General features: G+C 46.5%; 1 protein-coding gene across 1 annotated transcript in view; it reads right to left on the bottom strand.

Annotated features, from left to right (window-relative positions):
• Positions 1-18,492: 18,492 nt before the first annotated feature.
• LOC141129628 (vomeronasal type-2 receptor 116-like) overlaps positions 18,493-24,566 on the bottom strand; it is a 124,639-nt gene continuing 118,565 nt past the window's right edge. The window contains exon 4 of the mRNA XM_073617722.1: positions 18,493-19,385. Coding sequence (XP_073473823.1) covers positions 18,493-19,385 — 893 coding nt within the window. The remainder of the gene's footprint in view (positions 19,386-24,566) is intronic.

Genomic DNA, 24,566 nt, shown 5'->3' with positions numbered 1-24,566 from the left:
TTTTTGCGCTATAAACAAAAAAATAGCGACAATTTTGAAAAAAACGCATTATTTTGTACTTTTTGCTATAATAAATATCCCCCCAAAAAACATTTTTTTTTCCTCAGTTTAGGCCGATATGTATTCTTCTAAATATTTTTGGTTAAAAAAAAAAAAAAAAAAAATCGCAATAAGCACAATATTTTTACTTTTTGCTATAATAAATATCCCCATTTTTTTTTTTTTAAACTCATTTTTTCTCAGTTTAGGCCGATACGTATTCTTCTACATATTTTTGGTAAAAAAAAATCACAATAAGCGTATATTGATTGGTTTGCGCAAAAGTTATAGCGTCTACAAAATGGGGGATAGATTTATAGCATTTTTATTATTTTTTTTTTTTTACTAGTAATGGCAGCAATCATTGATTTTTATCATGACTGCGACATTATGGCGGACACGTCGGGCAATTTTGACACATTTTTGGGACCATTGGCATTAATACAGCAATCAGTGCAATTAAAAATGCATTGATTACTGTAAAAATGTCACTGGTAGGGAAGGGGTTAACACTAGGGGGAGGTGAAGGGGTTAACTGTGTTCCCTGGGAGGTGATTCTAACTGAAGGGGGAGGGGACTAACTACAGGAAGTGACGGATTGTGGTTCCTACCTAATAGGAACACATGATCTGTCACTCCTGTCAGAACAGAACAGGGAAGTGTGTGTTTACACACACTCGTCCCTGTTCTGTCTCTCCTGGTTGCGACCTTCGGCCACAAGCATCAGCACCCCCGCTGTGCAGTGGGCGCGCGCGCCCCTGCTATCCGGACCCCGTGAGCCGACGTACAGCTATGTGGTTTCACGCAGGGGAGCCAACCTGCTGCAGTGTAACTGCCGCAGCTGGTCCGGAAGCGGTTAAGGAATTTCCAAAATTCATGCAATCCCATAATATCCCCTTACTTCTGGAAGAAGCATCTGGAGCTTAGGGTGGGAGGTTAAAAATTCCTGGCCTGAATTTTTAATAGGACCTAGCCAATCCCTGGGGAGGTGTGCTCAGGTTGTGGCTGGGTTACAGTTAAATGGGCTTGAACCCTGGAGAGTCTGTTCTCTTTTCCCCCTGTGGGGATGGATCCAGGAGCTCAAGGGAAGGGGGACTGCTTGCCTTTGGACCCCCCTTCCTGGAATGGAAGCCAGGCTACTCTGCTGGAGGACATATTTCACAGACTACTCAATGAAGCAAACACCCCCTGGGGTGGGCAGTGCTCGATGGTCCTGCAGCCGCCAAAAGCTAGACCATTTCAGTCCAATTTCTACTAAAACCTATTTAGCAGTCCCCCTGGCCCCCAGCGGAGGAAGATACAGTATTGCTGCTGGGTAAATGGACAACAGAGTCCTTTTGCTTAGTAACTAAGCAATAAACGTCAAAAAGACATCCCTGGAGGGTTTATTGAACCTGTGTGGATGAGAAGCCGGTGTGTGCCAGATTACCTGCACTGATTGGGGAAAGAACCTGTGGACAGCTACAGCAGCCCTTGCGGGGGTAGCCCTACATAGGGTTAGTCTCCTGCTTAGCCCATTTTAGCCATTTACAAAGAGGATTGCAACACGCAGAACCATGTCGTGTTTCCATATATAATAGAAAACCCCAAATTTGTTGCCTTGTGAGCATATAATATCTTAAATTTAAATTAGTACTAAACAGCAGCTATCACAATATTCATGGACAAAACACAAACAAAATATATAGAAAACGGTGAAGCGCTTGAAAAAAGTCCAACATGAACCCAAAATATATTGCTCGCTCAGACTCAACTGGCAAAAACATATAAATGTAATCCACTCTTAAAAAGTCCGAAATAAGCCAAAGAGATGTGTCTTGAGATATCAAATAAGTGAAGAGACCGCCACCGTCACCCAAACACACTGCCTCTTACCCATAGGTAGATGTTAACAAGCATGGATAGAAATCACTGACAGCGCCTCAGCAGCACGGGGATGACTCTGTATCTCCTTTATGGTCTCAATACCCAGTTGAGAGAAGATATATGTAGCTGTGGTCATCTGCCTCCTATGCCTGATCCTTGGGAAGCCTATTCCCCATATTTTGGATTGGAGAGCCACTTTAAATCCAGACAAGGTCCACAGAGAGTGTGGTGACGCTCCCAGAGACTGTCAGACAGGGAAAGGTGGAAGACAGAGAGTAATCTCTAATGCCACGTACACATGGGCGGACTTTTCGACCGGACTGGTTCGACTGACTTTTCCGACGAACTTTCAACGGACTTTTGACGGACTTCTGACGGACTTTTGAACGTACGGACTTGCCTACACACGATCACACAAAAAGTCCGACAGATTCGTACGTGATGATGTATGACCGGACTAAAATAAGGAAGTTGATAGCCGGTAGCCAATAGCTGCCCTAGCGTGGGTTTTCGTCCGACGGACTAGCATACAGACAAACTGATTTTTTGACAGGACTCGAGTCCGTTGGAAAGATTTGAAACATGTTCCAAATCTAGAGTCCGTCAGATTTTTGACCGAAAAAGTCCACTGCAGGTCCGATGGAGCCCACACACGGTCGGATTGTCCGCCGGATTAGGTCCGTCGGACCAGTCCAGTCGAAAAGTCCGCCCGTGTGTACACGGCATAACAGTGACTTACCTGCTGGCTGAAGTTATCTATCTTCTTCCTGTTGTCTGCATAATTGTCAGTTTCCAAGGTGTCTCTCCTGGGTGCTCTAATACTTCATATTCCCATCGCACACATTCCTGGATGGGCTCACGAATATCGGTGCTGCAGCAACAACCAGCTGGATACTGGTTCAAGTCACAATGAAGATATTTGCCAGCACACCATGGAACGGCGCAGATAGCGTCCAAACCTGTAATTTATTGCATGATCACAACACAAGTAGAGTGCAATGTTTCGGAGTCACGCAGGACCCCTTCGTCAGGCATGTGACAAAGGGGTCCTGCATGACTCCAAAACGTTGCACTCTCTTGTGTTCTGATCATGCAATAAATTACATATTTGGACGCTATCTATGCCGTTCCATGGCAAATATCTTCAATCTCCTGGGTGCTCTATCGCCAAGTACTGATAAGGAAATTGTCAGGTGGTGGAAGGTAATGTGATGTCACAGAGTATAGACTTCACAAGAATTTTAGTTTATGTATTATTTTATTGAATGTAATCTCTACTTTCTATACTCTAGCATTATAAACATACCTTGAGTTAATGAATTATCATAACATGAAGATGGTGATTTCCAGAATAGGTATTACACGTTTAAATGACAAAGTTCAAATTGATATGATAACAGTTTCAGATGACAAACATGACTTGATATTACAAAGCTCAAACAGAGTACATCTTTATCTGACAAGACATGAAATGGCATGTAGTTAGGCGAAAGGTTTTCCTAATAACACGTCAGCCTTACAATACATAGACATAATATAATAACCAAAGAGACAATTAGTTAAGTTATGCTTTTGCAGTACCCTGCGGTTTAGTCAGGGATGCTCCTCACAAATTTACTTGCCAGGAGTAGTCACCCTGGTCAATTGTTAGAGATCCATGAATTTCTCCCTAAGTTTGGCCTTGTTGCACTTTTCTCTTCTACCACCAGGTGGCCGGGTACTTGGTGGTGCTAGATACGAGAAGGACAACCCAAGGTCAGATTATGGGTATGTGGGGTGTCTCAGGCAATGGACAGGGGTTTTCTTGGATCCCTTGGCCTGCTGGGAGAGCCTTTATATCCGGGTGAGGTCAGGTGATCTATGTTCTGTGCCACCCGGACGGCTGTCTGGGTGGACGTGTGTCGTCTGCCCCGGGCTGCTAGGCCTGAGATTGGGCCTATCCTGTGGCATCTGGCTGCTAGGCTGTGTGAGGACCTATCCAGAAGTAAGAGAGCAGTGCAGGGTTGGGATTGTGGCTTGCAGTCCAACCAGAAGTGACAGTTCTGCCAGCCAGAGAAACTGTCAGTGGTTGGAGGTGGAGGGAAAACTGAAGCCACAAAGGGACCGACCCCCTTATTACCAGGGGCCACAGTGATTCTCACTGAATGGGCACGGTGGAGAATCGGGAAACTTCAGGTGGTGATCAAGTCAGGGACCCAACCAGCAGAGGTGACATTTGCAGAGCAGCCTTGTGAATTAAGCCAGGGACCGAGCCAGCCAGCAGGGGTGAAACTTGAGAAGTATCTGTAGTGCCAAGCTAGGGACCCAGCATGGAAGTGGGGGTGACGCTTGAGGAAGATACCACCGCAAAGATTGGAGGAGCTCAAGGGATTCAGAGTCAGTGAATCATCTAGTCTAGTCAGAGACCGGGAGCTCAGTGTTGAAGAACTAAAAGAGACAGTTGTATTGAAGCTGAAGGAACTGTTACATTTGAGTTAGGAACTGTTAAGGACTGTTGCCATAGGAAACAGCATTCCTGCATGTGCAGACGTGGCGCCTTGCTGGGGTCTTTCCCTGCATGGCTGTCCACCTATTGAAGTCTCAAAGTCTGCTAAACTAATCTACAACTATTTAAGGGTGTCCTGGCCCTAACCCTCTTCACCCAAAAATTTAAAAAGGACTGTTAAGAGAAATAAAACCTCTTTTACATCCAAGAAGTGTCTGGCACCCAATAACTTTGTCCACCTTGCACCCACTATGCCTCACCACCCACCGCATACAGAAGGATGTCAGCTATCTTTGGCCTGGAAAGTTCTCATTAGACTGGACAAGGTCAGATACCTTGCTACACTTTCATAAATTCTTTCTCAATAACTCTATGACATTCAGTAAGGGTTTACATCTACTTTATCAGACCTGACAATCCCTACAATCCCTACACTAATCTCTCCCTGTGTGCTTTATCAGCAGCACTCCTTATGCTTTCCCTATGACAGCTAAAGCACATGTGTCACGGTCAGGGGTCAGACTCGGAGACCCGTAACTATAGCAATAGAGAGGCACTCACCAACCAGCTAGATAGGTACAAAAGCTGGTCACCCTGGTGGATGATGTGGACTCACCCGAGATGTAAGGTCTATATACTACCTGGTGTTTACCAGAGCTACTGATGGAGATGGGTTTTGCTGCATGCTAATAAGATATTGGTTGTAGAGAGCACCATAATCTGACAAACAGGCAATGCAGAGACATAGCTTATATCAGGACGTTTATGGAAGGAGCAAAGGGTTCAAGGTTCACGTGAAACAAGACATAAGGCAAGGTTATCTAAGCAATAAGGTAGGAGCCGTCCAGCATCTCAGGTGGCTCAGTGAGTTACAGCAACATACAGCAGAGGTCCCGTGTTCTATCGATATGTGCCCTCCGTCGCAAAGTGCCTGTGCATGCGCAGGACAGAGCTGAGGTGGATCCGAGTTACCTTCTTCCATGTCACTCAGGGTCGGATCAAAGGGGGGGACAATGGGGCAATTCCCCCCCCCCCCGAGAAATTAGTTACAGGTGAGTGAGCGGACGGTTGAATGAGTGGGCGGCTCGGCGGGTGGGTGAGTGAGTGGGCTGGCGGCTCGGTGGGGGAGCGGGCTGGCCAGTCGGCAGGTGATCGGGCGGCTGGCCAATCAGCGGGCCGGCGGGCAGGGGAGCAGAGAGATGACATCATCTTTCACTGCCTGATGCCCGCTCTGCATCCCTGCAGTTCCGCCCTCACTGTGCAGGCAGCTGCGGGCATGAGAGATTACATCATCTCTCTGCTGCCTGACTTCACTCTGGGACACAGAAAGGGACAATCCCCACCTCAGCAGGAAAGTGACAATTGTAGCAGGCAAGATGTGGCAAGTGACAATCTGCAATTTGTGGAAGGTGAAGTGGCAAGTAACAATCTACATCTGGTGGCAGGCGACGGTGGCAAGTGACACACTCAGGGCTCCCACTGATTCTGCATTATGGTGAGTTGAAATATTTCATTATATATTGCAATGTAATGATAGAAATAATGCGTTTCTGTCATCCTGATACCATAACAACCATGGCGCCGTGATGATTGATGCGCTAACACCAGCCATTTCCCTGATAAATTGCCTGCAAAAAAAACATATTTTCTGGCAGTGCCCCTCCCGAGACTAGACTCCGGACTTGCCCCTGGTGTCACTGATGAGGGATTTATTGCACTTAGTGGAGGACTTGATTTTTGCATGTTGCGCATAATTAAGGGAATTTCACCATTTTGTACATTTTATGGCACTTTTATTGTGGGACGAGGTTTGTATGGTAAATCACTGGAGATCGATTTCTTCATTTTACACTAACTGATCAAAATCCCAAAACTATACCTCTCACACGTGTACAGATAGAGATAGCGGCGCTAATATAAATTGTGTAAAATAATGGGTCAGAGCAGTATAATGCCTAAGACCCTCTACTTATACATAAAAATATTAATAATAATAGTGTCATGAAAAATATTAATTTTATCATGAAAAGAAATTTCTTTAACACCCAGTGAAAAGTGTCACTATAAATACTAAATTACAAGAATTGAATGATCAAGTTCAACCGTTGTTTTTCAATCTTCTTGTGAAAAATCTTCTACTCTTCCACCACACCACCGTGATAGTGACACCACTCCCTCTGAAGAGTGCACTCACCAGATTGTATAGCCTCCCACTCTCGTGTTTAGCAAAACAGCAATTGAACCACACCTGGGTTGCATGTGATGAACCGTGACTCCAATCAAGCCGGCTCCATATGTGAAAAAATGAATAAAGTGCTCCACATAGCGTGATACCATTTTGACAGATTTATTAAAATCACTTCAAAAACACTTCAATGGTTACACTCACTTTTAAACTGAAACATAAAAGCCTTTAAAAAGAAATCCACAGCAAGCAACAGGATCAGTGATCCAACGGTGCACCGCGGTCACAGCGGACCTGAAGTGTAAACTGGTGTATCTCTCACCCAACCTTCTAAGGCCCAGCCATCCGATCGGTGTAGTCCTCCTCAGACAGCGGCATCTAATGTCAGTGCGATGGAATGCCGTATAACCATGCCCATTGCAATCCCATTTGAAAAAGTCTATTCTACGAAACATGTTTTGGGCATGGTTATACGGCATTCCATCGCACTGACATTAGATGCCGCTGTCTGAGGAGGACTACACCGATCGGATGGCTGGGCCTTAGAAGGTTGGGTGAGAGATACACCAGTTTACACTTCAGGTCCGCTGTGACCGCGGTGCACCGTTGGATCACTGATCCTGTTGCTTGCTGTGGATTTCTTTTTAAAGGCTTTTATGTTTCAGTTTAAAAGTGAGTGTAACCATTGAAGTGTTTTTGAAGTGATTTTAATAAATCTGTCAAAATGGTATCACGCTATGTGGAGCACTTTATTCATTTTTTCACATATGGAGCTGGCTTGATTGGAGTCACGGTTCATCACATGCAACCCAGGTGTGGTTCAATTGCTGTTTTGCCAAACACAAGAGTGGGAGGCTATACAATCTGGTGAGTGCGCTCTTCAGAGGGAGTGGTGTCACTATCACGGTGGTGTGGTGGAAGAGTAGAAGAAGATTTTTCACAAGAAGATTGAAAAACAACTGTTGAACTTGATCATTCATTTCTTGTAATTTAGTATTTATAGTGACACTTTTCACTGGGTGTTAAAGAAATTTCTTTTCATGATAAAATTAATATTTTTCATGACACTATTATTATTAATATTTTTATGCATAAGTAGAGGGTCATAGGCATTATACTGCTCCGACCCATTATTTTACACAATTTATATTAGCGCCACTATCTCTATCTGTACACGTGTGAGAGGTATAGTTTTGGGATTTTGATCAGTTTATGTATTTATTTAAGTGGCAGCTTTTCTTCACTGTACACTGTGGATGTACACAGATTTTGTATTCATTTACACATCTTTTATATAGTTTTGCACCTTTCTTTGGCGCAGTGGAGTAAGAGAGATTCAGGGGCGGTTTATTTGTATATCTCTTGCTACAAACCTTCATTTTACACTGTTTGGCACTTTTGTTTTTGCACATTTATTATGTTTTATGTAAGAGTGATTATATTTATTAGAGGAATATTGATTAATATAATAGAATATAATCTGCTTTCAGTGAATATGATTTGACATCTTATGGGAAGGGACTGGGGAGATCATTACTTCTTAACCACTTAAGCACTCCACAGAAACTGCCTTACTAAAACTAACGATTTACTAACTGCTAAAACCAACAGCCAGTACTCCATACTCCTACTACTGGACCTCTCTGCGGCCTTTGATACTGTTGACCACCCGCTCCTTCTCAATAAACTCCATTCCCTTGGCCTCCGAGATTCTGCTCTATTCTGGTTCTCTTCCTACCTATCACAGAGCTCCTTCAGTGTCACCTACAACTCTGTCTCCTCCTCTTCATTGCCCCTTTCTGTGGGGGTCCCCCAAGGCTCTGTTCTTGGACCCCTTCTCTTCTCTATCTACACCTCCTCCCTTGGTCACTTGATAACCGCCCACGGCTTCCAATACCACTTATATGCTGATGACACCCAAATCTATCTGTCTACTCCTCACCTCACTCCTTCAGTCTCCTCTCACATTACTAACTTACTAACTGACATATCAGCATGGATGTCGCACCATTTCCTTCAACTAAATCTCTCTAAAACTGAGCTATTAATATTCCCCCCTGCCTGTGCCCCCCTCCATGACTTTCCCATCAAAATCAACAATGCAACCATCAGTCCCTCCCCTCACGCCAGGATACTCGTTGTAATCCTAGACTCTGACTTGTCATTTCAGCCTCAAATCCAATCGTTGTCAAAAGTTTGTAGAATTCACCTCCGTAACATCTCTAAAATTCGCCCCTTTTTAACAAATGAAACCACCAAGTGCCTCAGTCACTTCCTTGTTATCTCTCACCTTGACTATTGCAACTCCCTTCTCATTGGCCTGCCTCTCCATAGGCTCCTCCCCTCTTCAGTCTATCATTAATGCTGCTGCCAAACTTATCCACCTTACCAACCGCTCAGTGTCTGCCAACCCTCTACTCCAATCCCTACACTGACCACCACCCCTCTCCTCCAATCCCTACACTGACCACCACCCCTCTCCTCCAATCCCTACACTGGCTCCCAATCACCCAGCAAATTAAATTCAAAATACTAACCACAACATACAAAGCCATTCACAACTCTGCCCTGAGCTACATCTCCAATCTTGTCTCCAAATATCACCCAAATTGTCGTCTCCGCTCTTCTCAAGACCTCCTACTCTCAAGCTCTCTTGTCCCCTCCTCCCATGCTCGTCTCCAGGATTTCTCCAGAGCCTCCCCCATCCTCTGGAACTCGCTACGTCCTCCTGTCTGTCTGTCCCCGACTCTTGCTACCTTCAGGCGATCCCTGAAAACTCATCTCTTCAGGGAAGCCTATCACGTCTCTAACTAATATTTTACCACTTCCACCAGCTCATTCCCCACAGTTACAACCTTTTGTACCACCTGCCCCACCCTATTAGATTGTAAGCTCTTCTCAGCAAGGCCCTCTTTATCCTCCTGTATTGTATTGTATTATAACTGTATTGTCTCCCTTTTATATTGTAAAGCTCTGCATAAACTGTAAATCCTGTATAATAATAATAATAATAATAATAATAATAATAATTAAGCCCTGGACCATTTTGCTGGCCAAAGACCAAAACACATTTTGCGATTCTGTACTGCGTCGCTTTAACTGACTATTGCGCGGTCGTGCGACGTGGCTCCCAAGCAAAATTGACGTCCTTTTTTTCCCACAAATAGAGATTTCTTTTGGTGGTATTTGATCACCTCTGCGGTTTTTATTTTTTGCGCTATAAAGAAAAAAAGAGAGCGACAATTTTGAAAAAAACGCAATATTTTTTACTTTATGCTATAATAAATATCCCCCAAAAATATATAAAAAAACAATTATTTCCCTCAGTTTAGGCCGATACATATTCTTCTACATATTTTTGGTAAAAAAAATCACAATAAGCGTTTATTGATTGGTTTGCGCAAAAGTTATAGTGTCTACAAAATAGGGGTTCATTTTATGGCATTTTTGTTAATATTTTTTTTTTTTTACTAGTAATGGCGACAATCCGTGATTTTTATCATGAGTGTGACATTATGGTGGACATATCGGACAATTTTGGCACATTTTTGGGACCATTGTCATTTTTACAGCGATCAGTGCTATAAAATTGCACTGATTACTGTAAAAATGACACTGGCAGGGAAGGGGTTAACCACTAGGTGGCTAGGGAGGGGTTAAGTGTGCCCTAGGGAGTGTTTATTACTGTTAGGGGGATGGGCTACGAATGGCACTTCACTGATCATAGCTCCCGATTACAGGGAGCTATGATCAGTGACACTGTCACTAGGCAGAACGGGGAGATGCTTGTTTACATCAGCATCTCCCCGTTCTTCAGCTCCGTGAGACGATCACGCGTATCCCCACGGCGATCTAATCTGTGGGACCCGCGATCCGACTCACGGAGCTCCCGGCAGGCAAATTCAAAGGGACGTACCTGTACTCCCATATGCCCAGCTGTGCCATTCTGCCGACGTATAAGTACATGCAGCGGTCGGCAAGTGGTTAAAGTGATATTAAAGTCTAGTTTTTTTTTTTTGGCTAAAAAAAGCAAACACGTTATACTTACCTCCTCTGTGAAATGGTTTTGCAGCCGGGATGCTCCTCTTCTCAGTTCCCTCTTCTGTGCTCCTGGCCCCTCCCTCCTGCCGAGTGCCCCCACAGCAGGCAGCTTCCTATGGGGACACCCGGGCTGAGCTGCTGCTCTGTGTGTCCATTCAGACATGAAGTTGCGGCTCAGCCCCACCCCCTCTCTTTCATTCTTTCATCATTGGCTCACTGACTTTGATTGACAGCAGCAAGAGCCAATGAAGCCTGCTGCTGTGTCCATTAGGGACACCCCCTCTGTCACTCCACCCCCTCTGTGTAGAATGGATAAATTCATGCATAGCATGCATCTATCCATGGCCGCTGTAGCCACCCCCTATTGAGGCATCCGGACCCTTTTTGATTCTGAATTACAGCGGCTGATTGAAGCACCTGATTAGAGCCACAGGCTCTAATAGGCTTAAAAAAGGGTGGACTCGGAGCGCAGAACATTGCACTTGGAGCCCACCCAGGTGTGTTAGAAAAGCAAATGAATATTTGCTTTTCTATCCTAAACTGCCTCTAAGCCAATCAGGAGGTGTGGGTCTAATACCCATCAACTGATTGGCTGAAGGCACAGGCGATCTGATTGGATGCCTAGCAGGAAGGAAGAAGAGACAGATGGAGGACACAGGAGACGCCACCTGACCCACTGCTCATCCCACCATCCCACTGCTCGCTGCCATCACCCCCTGCCTGATCCCCCCAAGATGGAGTAAGTGCCGGGCAGTCAGCAAGCGGGCGGGTCACAGTAGCTGCATTTTATAGATACAGTAGCTGCATTGGCTGCATTTGATGAGCACAGTGGCTGCAATTGATGGGCGCAGTGGTGGCATTTGATGGGCAGTGGCTGCATTTGATGGGCACAGTGGTGGCATTTGATGGGCAATGGCTGCATTTGATGGGCAGTGGCTGCATTTGATGGGCACAGTGACGGCATTTGATAGGGCACAGTGGCTGCATTTGATGGGCACAGTGGCTGCATTTGAAGGGGCACAGTGGCAGCGTTTGAAGGGGTACAGTGGCAGAATTTGAAGGGGCACAGTGGCAGCATTTGATGGGCACAGTGGCTGCATTAGATGGGCACAGTAGCTGCATTTGATGAGCACAGTGGCGGCATTTGATGGGCGAAGTGGCAGCATTTGATGGGCACAGTGGTGGAATTTGATGGGCAGTGGCTGCATTTGATGGGCACGGTGGTGGCATTTGATGGCAGTGGCTGCATTTGATGGGCACAGTGGCTGCATTTGATGGGCACAGTGACGGCATTTGACGGGCACAATGGCTGGGATATTCCTCGACAGCCGAGACACTCCTGCAAAATCCATGGATTGAGATGGGACTCAGGTTAGTGTTGTGGAGGGGGACTGAGGGGGGCTGCTGCCTATGACTTTAGAAACACTCTAATCTCTTTGGCCTCGTTTGGATTTGCAGTTGGAGGGTTGCAAAAATCCATCATTGAAATATGTTTTGGTTGCCTGCCAACTGCCCCCCCCCCCACAAGCTGCAATAGGCAGGGGATCGAGGTGTTTACATGGTGTGGGTGTGATGCTTTGCTTTGCACAGGCGACAATGTTGACCTGACTTGTATCGATCGTCAAGCGGGAAGCCCACCAGACACTCCACATTCAAGTCAATAGGGAAGCACCACGACTGTGTACAATGCATGTGGTTGCAGCGTGTTTGCCGGCAAAAATTAGGTTAAAACGGGCGGTGGGTGATCACTTCATCACCGCCTGTCAGTAGCTTCTGGAGTGCGATCCGAGCTTGGATCGGGCTTCTGGGGCAAGGGAGATTTAGACACATGTGTAAATCGACCCTTAAAAGAGAAGTTTTTTTTTTTAGAGAGAATCATACTTAACTAGGTGGATGTAGCTGTGGCCCGATGCTTCACCTGTCCCCCGCTAGCTCTAAGGCTGAGAACTGAGCAATCAAACACCACTGATCGCTCAGTTCTCAGAGCAGAGAGCTGAATACTGTCAGTCAGCGGCTCTCTGCTCTGCTCCCCCTCCATTCACTGAAGTGCTGGGCTGTGGGGGGGATGGGAGTGGCTGCTGAGAGCCTGAGCCAGGAGCCAGTCCAGGCATGAGGGGGGCTCCCGACCATATGGTCACGTTCTTGCCCGATCCTGGATCGGCTCTGTGACATCAGCCGGTCACAGGGGTGCAGAACGGACTACACTACAGTAAAGCCCGGAGCGAAAAGAAATACATTTAAAAATAGCAGGGCTGGAATGACAGGGGAAACAGGGTACAGACAAAATGAGAGGTCTTACCCGATTGGGGGAGCCTGGGGGAGGAGGGGACATGAGAGTAAAAAGGAGCAGGCCCCTCCCCCCCAGCATCAGTACAGTGTGAAGAAACAAGCTTGGTGCTGGCTGCGAGATGGAGACAGGGCTGAGGAGGTAGGTTGGATGGTCTAGCTGTGGATGGCAGCAGCCACACTGGGAGCTGGAGGCTGCATACAAGAATCACGATGGTGAGGGGTGAGCAGGCCTGAGGTTCCGGTACGGAGGGTGGAAGTCCTCAAGAGCGCGGAGGTTTCGGCTTCCGGAGCACTTCTCCCAGGACTCCTCCCCTGCAGCCAGCTACACACCAGAAGTCTCATTTGGGCCCCTCCAGGACCACCCGCGATACGCTTTACGGTGCTTGCTGATGGGGGTCCCAGGAGGAACCCCCCCACCACACAGAAGGAGCTCCGGGATCGCTGAGGCAGCTCCGTGGCCCACCAGGCAGCAGGAGAGGGGGAGCGCGGGCTTCGTTCCTGGCGGTGAGTCGGCGGGGGTGGAGCCTCAGCGAGGGAAGCAGCCAGCTGCGGCCACCAGGCCCTCTACTGCCACAGCCGGCAGCTATCACAGCACCAGACAGTAGCCGCAGCGGAGGGAGAACAGTCGGAGGACCGAGGTGAGCCCCCCGGGACTGGGCAAGGTGACGCAGCTGTCAGTTTGCAGGTCCGGTGCGTGGAGGCGGGGCCAACAGCCGCGCAGATCCTTGGCATTCAGGGACGATTCCACTGTAGGGCTGTCGTGAGATGGGGCGAAGGTCATTGTAAAGGTCAGAGGGCGCACTGTCATGCCAGAGGTGGAGGAAGAGCCCCAGAGACAGTCGGCAACGATGGAGGCGGGACCTTCGGCTGGTGGGACCCTTCCTAGGCAGCCTGGTAAGTCCATTTTATAAACGTTGCTATTTCAGGTCAGTGTGCGGGTAGGAGGAGGTGGTTAGCTGGGGAGGGCCTAGGCCATGAAGGGAGGGGTCGGACACGTGGTCAAGTTTTTCCCACAGGGTCTCCCTAGGCTACTTTGGCCCGCTGGCACGCCGCCCCAGGGTCGATATGGGATTACAGGGGTTCCTGGTTCTACTGAAGGCACAAGTAAGCCCGTCAGCAGCCTAGGTTCCGCAGGTGGGGTGGACGTGTCTGGAACGGCAGGGGGTGGCTGCTAGCAGACAGGTGGCCGGTGGTTTCACCGACTCAAAATTGAATGGGTGGTGTAGGTGTTTTGGAGGGGCCCCTAGGGGCGCACCTTGAATCGGGGGTTCGGGGAACACTCTGGAAGGTGAGTATGGGGAACTGTTCTCCCTGCTGCAGTGGATAAGTGCAAGCCGGTTGGGGTTAAGACAGAGTAGGGCAAGGAGCCTACAGCGTCTACAGGGGCACTGCCTGGCTGAGGGACGACGGGCATTTCCAACAACGTAGGGCGATACGCCCGTCCTTGCAGTGGGAGCACTAGGGCATTAGTTGGGGATGCGGCTCCTGACCTCGGCGCAGGCAACAAATAATTTTTTCAAAGGGGGCCGGTGCGGTTGGTAGTACAACGAGCGTTCTGGTGAGTTGGGGGGGCTTGCCGGTACAAGCATGGGTGCTGTGGGTACGGAGGTGCCCACCCCCTGTTCCCGCTGCTTCAAGCACAGTGAGTGTCAGGCCGGGTAATATGCTAACAATAGGGACATCGCCGGGGAGGGTGGAAGGGCTGCAGTTCTTCCGCGATGGATACCCTGATAAGGAGGAGGCATGATTATTGGGTACGGGTGCCTCGGTGGAATTGGGCATACCTGGGGCTTTTGCCATGATGCCTCTAGTGTCCCGTAACTTGCGCTCGGCCTGGTGACATTCAGAAGTGGTTTCCAAGAAGCTACATACAGCAGTGGTGGGGGGCGCATTGGTGGCATTTCCCTTCACTACCTTTAGCGGTTTGGTTATCACTCTCTTGTGGGGGCATGCCAAGCTGGAGCCCGGGGAAATTTGGGTTTAGTCACCACCTTTTATGCCCAAAGAGGGGGTCAGGCCATGCAGTGATTGACTCATAGGTGGGTGGGGTACGTTACACTTCCTTCGATGCGGCTGTGTTCTGGGGTTGCTGAGCGCCAATATCCGGGCATTATTAGAGCAGTTCAGCTCGTTTGTGAGGTGGGTGGTTAGTGATGTATCTGGAGTGCATTCTATCACACATTATGTGGACGGTTTTCTTTGTGAGGGCCAGGCATCATCCTGGAGCTGTGCGGTACTATTGATTACGTGGGAACACTTCGCTGAGCGTTTTGGGTATCCCCTTGGCCCCGGATAAGACGGAGGGGCCGAACACAGTCCTTAGTTTCTTTGGCATTGTGTTGGTTGCCCTCAAGACTGAGATTCTGAGTCATTTGGGACGGCGCAAGGTTCAACTTCGGAAATTGCAGTCGTTGTTAGGAAGTTTGATTTTTCATGACAAATACTACCTAGAGGTGAGTGGTTTGCCTGCGGCTGTTGGCAAGTAAGGTGGGGTCACATTGCACACGCAATATTGCGCGTCTGCTGGAGGAACATAGGGTGGATTGGCGAGTGTTGAACTCTTTCCTGGGTTCTTTTAAGGGGACGGTCATTGTGTATGTCCAGGCCGGTTAGTCATTTCGATCTGGCTTTTGCAGATGTGGCCGGCTTCACAGGTTGGGGGCTTCCTTTCTAGGTCGGTGGAGTGTGGGATTCCACCGCATTCGTGGAAGTAAGCAGGTTTGCTACGTAATTGGTGTTATCAGTATTGTTTCGGTGGTGCTGGCCGGGGTGTGATGGGGTGAGCTTTCAGGGGCTGCCAGGCTCTTACACAGGGACAATCTCGGGGTAATACTGGTCATCTATTAGGCCTCAGCCTCGTCTTCGCCGGTGGTGTGACTTCTCCTAGGTTTGATGTTGAGATGTATGCGGTTAAAAGGTTTATGGGTGCTGTTCGCCTCTCGGCGGCGAGCATGTCGTAGCTGAAGCTTGGTCAAGCTTGAAGCGGGGATAGAGTCCAGGAGTTGGGCACTGGCGTCGTAGCAACAGGGGGGTTCCTTGTCCTGAATGGTGGTAGAGGTTTGCCTTGGGGTTGTTTCTGTAGGGCTCGGGCAGTCTGCAAGGTAAGTGATATGGGCTGCATATTGTGGGATTTTGGCAGTAATGTTTGTGGTTGGTGCACCAGGCAGGGGTAGAACAGGAAGGCCCGTAGGGATGGTGGCTGGTTCTGTACTTGGTCTTGCGGAACTTTGCAAAGGGGGTGTCGGGTCCGTATATAAAAAATTTAAAAATAAAAAAAATAAGAATAAAAATAAAATAATACTTCTATAGATAATAAGAATTGCAGGTTGGCGACTTTCTTTAAATTACAGGGTTGCCGGTAATAACTGGAAGATTTTGGGCAAGCACGGACAGGGTATCGGCTCTCTCGTAAGCGCTGAGACACTGAGCGCCCTGTGTTGTTTGAGCTTCCGGGAAAGGTTTTAGCCCAGGGATCTGCCGGTGTTCATTGGATTACGAGGTTAGTGGTTCGCAACGGCATCCTCCCTGTCATTCATTTGGTCCTTCTTGGAGCGGCGAACTGGTGAGTGCTTTCAAGAGGTACAAAAGGGAGGTGCAGGCACAGTAGGTCACCTGCAGGGAAGATAGGGAATCCCTGGTGCTGTGCTAGGCACAAAACAGAGCAGGTGGGCACGGGGAGGTAGGCCTAAGTATTTTTCAGGCCGGACTCGTCATTATGTCCGGTGGGGGCGGTGAAGGATTTTTTTTAGCGTTGCTCCCAAAGGTGGTTGGGTCAATTTGGATAATGCTGATAGGTCCCCGACGTCCAGATTTCAATTCATTTGGCTGTCTGTAAAGGTGTACGGGCAGTGGGTTTTGGAAAAAAAGAATTTAATCTCATTCCGTTGGGGCAGCCATGTAGGCGGCCGCGTCTGGGTCGGGTGCAGAGGCAGCCAAGTGCATTGCCAGGTGGGAATCTTGAAAGATCCGGGGGTCTGTTCTCCTCACCTGTTTACAATGATTACAGGGGAGGGGATGCCTACGGGGCTGGTTTGGGGGTTATACATGTTTATGCATGCCTTTTGGTGTTATGAATGGTGGGTTTGTTTTTTCTTCTCTTTCAGGTTGAACACAAGGTCTGGTCTAGATATTGGGCCACTTTGTTAGGTGTGGGGGGCAGAAAAGAGCAGACATTAGGCATGTGGGGAGACAATGGGACATTACTGGACACTAAGCCTGGGTCTGGTCTGGATATTGGGCCTCTAGTAGGTGTGGTGTGAGGCAAAAGGAGAAGACGTTGGTGGGAGTACTGGGCATGCTGGGGAGCAGTGGGGTGCCAGATGTGCATTGCTTTGCACGACTGGAAAGGCCGCTGAACATTGTGGGGTTACACGTCGGTGGCAATGATTTTGACTTTGGGTCCATGTTGGCCATAACGCGGGATATCAAGTTTGATTTATTGGTTAATAAACTACTGCTACGGCCAAAATTTACTCCAACTTGGTGTGGTCTCTATTAATGGGTAATGGTATGGGGGTTGGAGTAGGGGTTGGTCGGGCATTATGGGAAGGATAGTCCATCTGTTATACAATGGTCATGGGATCCACAGGAGAAGTGCAACCAAACAAGCTTTCCCCGTACTTCTCCTTCAAGCTTTGTCTTTGACACGTCTGACCAGGAGATCTTAGAGCTTGCACACAAACCTCCTTACATAGTCCTTATTAGTCCTTATCGCCATACCTGTGCGTCGCTACTTAGACGCTAAATCTTGGGGTTATGGCAGCAGCTATTGGAGGGAAGAAACAACATCAAACGCCACTTCCGCCCAATGCTCTTAAAGGGGAATTTTTTTAAATGACATTTAATTAATTAATTTTTTATTGCATTTTAGTGCACATGTGAGATCTGAAGTCTTTTTGACCCCAGATCTCATATTGTTCTTGGAGGTGGGTACGGGGGCGGAGACCGATGCTGACTTGGGAGATGGGAGTTACTGCACCTAATCTCTGAGAAATAAAGCCCTATAACATAAAAGTTTTTTAAAATGAAGTCAACCTATCACTTAAAATGTGAAATTACTGAGAACGTGCTCTCATCAGCTTTAACTTGTATTAATAATCATCTTAGAATTCACCAATCAAAATATAATTATTAATATGGACAAATAGATCTACATAGATATTTGATTCCACAACTAAAATTGCATCATTATTTAATCCTTCTGGAAGGTGGTGACCGGGTGATATCTTCCTCTCTTGAAGGGTGATGGGTGTCTCAGGTATCTGACACTTTAGGTTGTTTTGGATACTTTCTCCCCCTCTGATCACTGTGGTTCCTCCTCACTAAGTGACCACACTATTCTCTAATGATATAACGGCTGGTGGGAAGAACCACAACACTCCGCAGGAGACAAGGATTCCAACAAACCCAACATGTCTGATCCCAGCAGTGTGCAGAACAAAGATTAAATCCACCATCCACCTAAGAGGTAGATATGAAATGTTCAGATTTAATAATGTTCATTCTCAATACATTAGCAAAATACTACAATTAACAATAATAGAGATAATGCTATAACTACTGGTAACCCAGCGTTGCTCCATACTTATTAGTGGATAAATGTTTTTGTATTCAGGTCAGGTCTGAACAGAATTACGTAACATTTTGGGAAAAATATACAGCCAAGGAGTCCAGAACTTGAGGCTATTAGAGCAAAAATCTCCACAGCCACCATGTATTTTCCTCTGGTGCTCAGATAGGCCGGGATCATGGCAATCCAGACACTGCAGAACACCAGCATGCTGAAGGTGATGTACGTGGCTTCATTAAAACTGTCCGGTAATGTCCTGGCTAAAAACGCGATAATGAAACTTACAGCTGCTAGTAGTCCCATATATCCCAGGACAGAGTAGAAGCCAATTACTGAACCCTCATTACACTGAATGATGACCTTCCCCTGATAAGAGTGAGTGTCCTGATCCTGGAAGGGTGGAGAAATAGACAACCAAGTGACACAGATTAAGACTTGAACCAGTGATAAGACACAAATAATAAAAGTGGGTAGTTTGGCTCCCATCCATTTCCTCCAGGGGCTCCCAGGTTTGGTGGCTTTAAAAGCAATACACACCATAATACTTTTGGCAAGAAGAGAAGAGACGGCAACTGAGAAGATGACACCAAAAGAGGAGACACGGAGCATGCAGGTCACATCTACTGGATGGCCGAGGAATAAGAAGACGCAGAGGAAGCTCAGCATGATGGAGACCAGGAGAAGATAGCTCAGGTTCCGGTTATTAGCTTTAACAATGGGGGTGTCCTGGTAATGTATAAATATCCTCAATATTAAACCAGCCAGAAGACAACAGAGGATGGAGACAGCCGAAAATACTACAACAATGGTGTCATCATTGTAGGAGAGAAATTCCACCAATTTTGGAACACATCGATCCTTCTTCTCATTTGGCCATTCTTCATCAGGACATTTCATGCAGTTTTCACTGTCTGCAAGAAGAACAATACAAACACAATGAACATCGGGGTCAGAGCATCAATCAGTGCATTTTAGGGCCTCAAGAAATGAGATCGGCCGTCACTACATCAGGATGGATCAATTTTCACATATACTGTATATCCCATGGTGCAGATGCAGATGCAGGTGCAGATTCCCCCTACTTCCCAGGCTTCCCCCTTTTCCTGTTGGCCCCCTACCCTGCAGTGCTGCTGGCTTCCCTCCTCCCCCCTCCCCCTGGAGGATGTTTCAAGATGGACAGCAGGAGAAGGGGCTAGTAAAAAAATAATAATTTAACAACCCCTTCCTTTTCTAAATGAACACAGTATATACACTCACTCACTGTGTTTATTCAAAACGGAAGCATAGAAAAACTGTATTTGCTATGCTTCAGTTTGTGAATGAACAGGAAGCCGCTCAGCACAGAGCACTTCTCTCTGGATCGACTTTACCTATAAATGTCAGTACCCAGTTATATTCTGTACATTTAGGAAAGTATCCAGGCCTTTCTTAAAGCAATCTACTGAGCTGGCCAGAACCACCTCTGGAGGGAGTCTATTCCACATTTTCACAGCTCTTACTGTGAAGAAACCTTTCCATATTTGGAGGCGAAATCTCTTTTCCTCTAGACGTAAAGAGTCTCCCTTGTCCTCTGTGTTGACCGTAAAGTGAAAAACTCAACACCAAGTTCACTATATGGACAACCCCTTATATATTTGTACATGGAGATCATATCCCCCTTAATCTCCTCTTCTCAAGAGATAGTAAATTCAGTTCCTCTAATCTTTCCTCGTAGCTGAGCTCCTCCATGCCTCTTATCAGTTTGGTTGCCCTTCTCTGCACTTTCTCCAGTTCCCTGATATCCTTTTTGAGAACTGGAGCCCAAAACTGAACTGTATATTCCAGATGAGGTCTTACTAATGATGTGTACAGATGATATCTCTCTCTCTGGAATCCATATCTCTCTTATACAAGAAAGGACTTTGCTCGCTTTGGAAACCGCAGCTTGGCATTGCATGCTATTATTGAGCTTATGATCTACCAAAACCCCCAGATCCTTCTCCACCACAGATTCCCCCAGTTGTACTCCCCCTAGTATGTATGATGCATATTCTTAGCCCCCAAGTGCAGAACTTTACATTTCTCAACATTAAACCTCATCTGCCACATAGTCGCCCAATTAAACAGAGCATTGAGGTCGGCTTGTAAATTGGAGACATCCTGTAAGGACGTTATTCCCCTGCATAGCTTGGTGTCATCTGCAAAGAGAGAAATGTTACTTTTGATCCCAGACCCAATATCATTTATAAAGATATTAAAAAGTAAGGGTCCCAGCACTGAACCTTGGGGTACACCATTGATAACCTTAGACCATTCAGAGTAAGAATCATTAACCACAACTCTCTGAATTCTGTCTTTTAGCCAGTTTTCTATCCATTTACAAACTAATATTTCCAAGTCTGTAGACTTTACCTTACAAATGAGCCATGTGTGTGGAACTGTATCGAGCGCTTTTGCAAAATCCAAGTATACTACGTCCACTGCCACCCCTCTGTCCAAGTATACCACATCCACAGCCACCCTTCTGTCCAAGTATACCACGTCCACAGCCACCCCCCAATCCATTCAAGCGGTCTTGCCTACACACCGTCAAACCAAAGTCCGACCATCCAGAACGCGGTGACGTACAGCACGTACGACGGTACTGGAAAAAGGAAGTGCAATAGCCATTAGCCAATGGCTTCCGTCTCGTACTTGCTTCAGAGCATGCGTCATTTTTGGTCCGTCTGAACAGCATACAGACGATTGGTTTTCCCGATAGGAATTGGTTCCAGGGGAAATATTTAGAACATGTCCCATTTCTAGGTCCGTCAGAATTAAAAAAAAAAAAAGTCCGATGAGGCATACACACAATCGGAATAGACGATGAAAAGCTTCCGTCTGACTTTTTCTGTCGGACATTCAGCTCGTGTGTACGCGGCTTAAGAGTTTCCTTCACTGGAACTAAGGGGCCAAGCCCAACCCCTGAAAAACAACCCCCAAACCATAATCCCCCCTCCACCAAATGATTTGGACCAGTGCACAAAGCAAGATGGACCTAATCATGGACCCCACCCCACCATCGCTCCAGCACACCATACCCCCCTCTGGTCGTCGGCTCACTTACCCTGTGCAGGTCAGGCTCTCCACCATGTTTGAATCCATCGGCGGTGGCTTCCCCCCTCCATCTCTTCCGTGTCCCCCCTCCGTCTTCTCCTCCTGGCCAATCGGGTCTTTGGAATATTAATTCACTAATGTCTCACAACTGGGTTGGCTTGGGGAGCAGTGCACCCCTTTTTGAAGCCAATTAGAGCCTCTGGCTCTAATCACGTGCTTCTAAAAAAAAAAAAAACTCAATTGAAATTCATGCTTCCGACGCATGTAGATTAGGGGGCTGCATGCATGGATAGGGGGGAGCGGCACCTGTGCGCCCCCTATGCATGGGCCACCACTGTTACAATCTGTGTATTGGAAAATCAAAAAAAAAGAAAGCAGTGACAGTTTAAAATTATTTATATGTGAAATAATAGCTTTTGATGCTGACAGAAAAAAATTAGGAGGAGTTGAGGGATTGTGTAGTTTTTAATGGCAGTTGTATTCGGCACATCACGGATCTTGTGGACAGATTACTGGGAGGGGCTGGGGAAGACCCGGCTGTCATGGTGCACGTTGGCACCAATGACAAAGTCAGAGGCAGATGGAGTGTCCTAAAGAACGATTTTAGGGACTTAGGAGCTAAATTGAGGAAAAGGACCTCCAAGGTAGTATTCTCAGGAATATTACCGGTACATCGAGCCACACCAGAAAGGCAGAGGGAGATTAGAGAAGTAAACAAGTGGCTGAAGAGCTGGTGTAGTAAGGAGGGGTTTGGGTTCCTGGAGGACTGGGCCGACTTCTCAGTCGGTAACCGGTACTATAGAAGGGATGGACTGCACCTAAATGAGGAGGGTGCAGATCTGCTGGGAATGAAGATGGCCAAAAAGTTAGAGGGGTTTTTAAACTAGGCGATGGGGGGGAGGGTCCAGAGGTAGAGATAGTCAGCACGTAAGATATTCCAGAGGGTAGTATTGGGGGCATTAGTGGTAGGTTAACCAAAGCTCAAAAACACAAGGTAAGTATAGTAGCAATTCCTAGTTGCCATCTCAAAACACCCAATACGAGGACAATATGCGACCGGTCTAAACTATGTGGCATGTTCACCAATGCCAGGAGCATGGCATAGATAGAGGATAGACAGGGTAAAAAAGGGGGAGGGGTATGCCTATATATCAAGAATAATGTACAAGTGAATGTGAGAGATGACATCATTGAGGGAGCTAGGGAGGAGGTGGAATACTTATGGGTAGAGCTCCAAAGGGATGAAGCTAAGGGGAAAATAATACTAGAAGTATGCTATAGGCCCCCTAACCTGAGGGAGGAAGTGGAGACGGATCTCCTATCACAATTTGGATTAGCAGCAAGGATGGGAAGTGTTATCATAATGGGGGATTTTAATTATCCAGACATAGACTGGGCAGAGGGAACCGCACATTCATTTAAGGCTCACCAGTTCCTTAATGTCTTGCAGGACAATTTTATGGGTCAGATGGTAGACGCACCAACTAGAAATAAAACATTACTGGATCTACTGATTACCAACAATACAGACCTGATCATGGATGTGGAAATACGGGACAATTTAGGTAACAGCGATCACAGGTCAATTAGTTTCAGCATAAATCACACAAATAGGAAACATAAAGGGAACACAAATTTCAAAAGAGCTAACTTCCCTAAACTACAAACCTTGCTAAAAGGCATAAATTGGGATAAAATATTAGGAACAAAGAATACGGAGGAGAGATGGGTTTGCTTTAAGAGTATATTAAATAAGGGCATTAGCCAATGTATCCCATTGGATAATACATTTAAAAGAGTGAACACAAGTCCTGGATGGCTTAACTCCAATGTAAAAATGCATATAAAAGCAAAGGAGAAGGCCTTCAAAAAATACAAGGTTGAGGGATCATCATCAGCATTCAGACTTTATAAAGAATGCAACAAGAAATGTAAGTGTGCAATTAGGATGGCTAAGATAGAACATGAAAGACACATAGCGGAGGAGAGCAAAAAAAATCCCAAGAAATTCTTTAAGTACGGTATGTAAACAGTTAAAAAGGGAGGACAAACCATAGTGGCCCCTTAAAGAATGAGGAAGGACATCTGGTTACAAAGGATGGGGAGATGGCGAAGGTATTGAATTTATTCTTCTCCTCAGTCTTTACAAGGGAATCGAGGGGCTTCAGTAACCAAAACTGCAGTGTTTATCCTCATGACACAACACAGGAAGCACCTCCATGGTTAACAGAGGACAGAATTAAAATTAGACTTGAGAAACTTAACATTAATAAATCACCGGGACCAGATGGCTTGCATCCGAGGGTACTTAGGGAACTCAGTCAAGTGATTGCCAGACCATTGTTCCTAATTTTTACAGATAGTCTACTGACTGGAATGGTACCAGCTGATTGGAAAAAAGCACCAATATTTAAAAAGGGCCCAAAATACATCCCCGGGAATTACAGACCAGTTAGCCTAACATCAATAGTATGTAAACTCTTGGAGGGGATGATAGTTATATAGTTACATAGTAGGTGAGGTTGAAAAAAGACACAAGTCCATCAAGTCCAACCTATGTGTGTGATTATATGTCAGTATTACATTGTATATCCCTGTATGTTGCAGTCATTCAGGTGCTTATCTAATAGTTTCTTGACGCTATCGATGCCCCCCCCCGCTGAGACCACTGCCTGTGGAAGGGAATTCCACATCCTTGCTGCTTTTACAGTAAAGAACCCTCTACGTAGTATAAGGTTAAACGTCTTTTCTTCTCATTTTAATGAGTGGCCGTGAGTCTTGTTAAACTCTCTTCTGTGAAAAAGTTTTATTTCTTTTTTTTTAACTTCAAAGTTTATTCATTTTCCATAAGGTACAAAAAGCAACCTAAAGAGTACAGTGATACATTTTCAGGTTATGGTATGTATACATATTGGTATGTATCTATAACAATCAGGTAATCCTTTTACAATAGCGGTAATAAAAGAGTTATAGCATGCGTACACATTGTCTTGTTTATGTGGTAACAAAAACTTTAT

This window comes from Aquarana catesbeiana, linkage group LG02 (assembly GCF_042186555.1).
Source record: "Aquarana catesbeiana isolate 2022-GZ linkage group LG02, ASM4218655v1, whole genome shotgun sequence".
NCBI lineage: Eukaryota > Metazoa > Chordata > Amphibia > Anura > Ranidae > Aquarana > Aquarana catesbeiana.
This window is presented reverse-complemented; position numbering and strand designations above follow the sequence as displayed.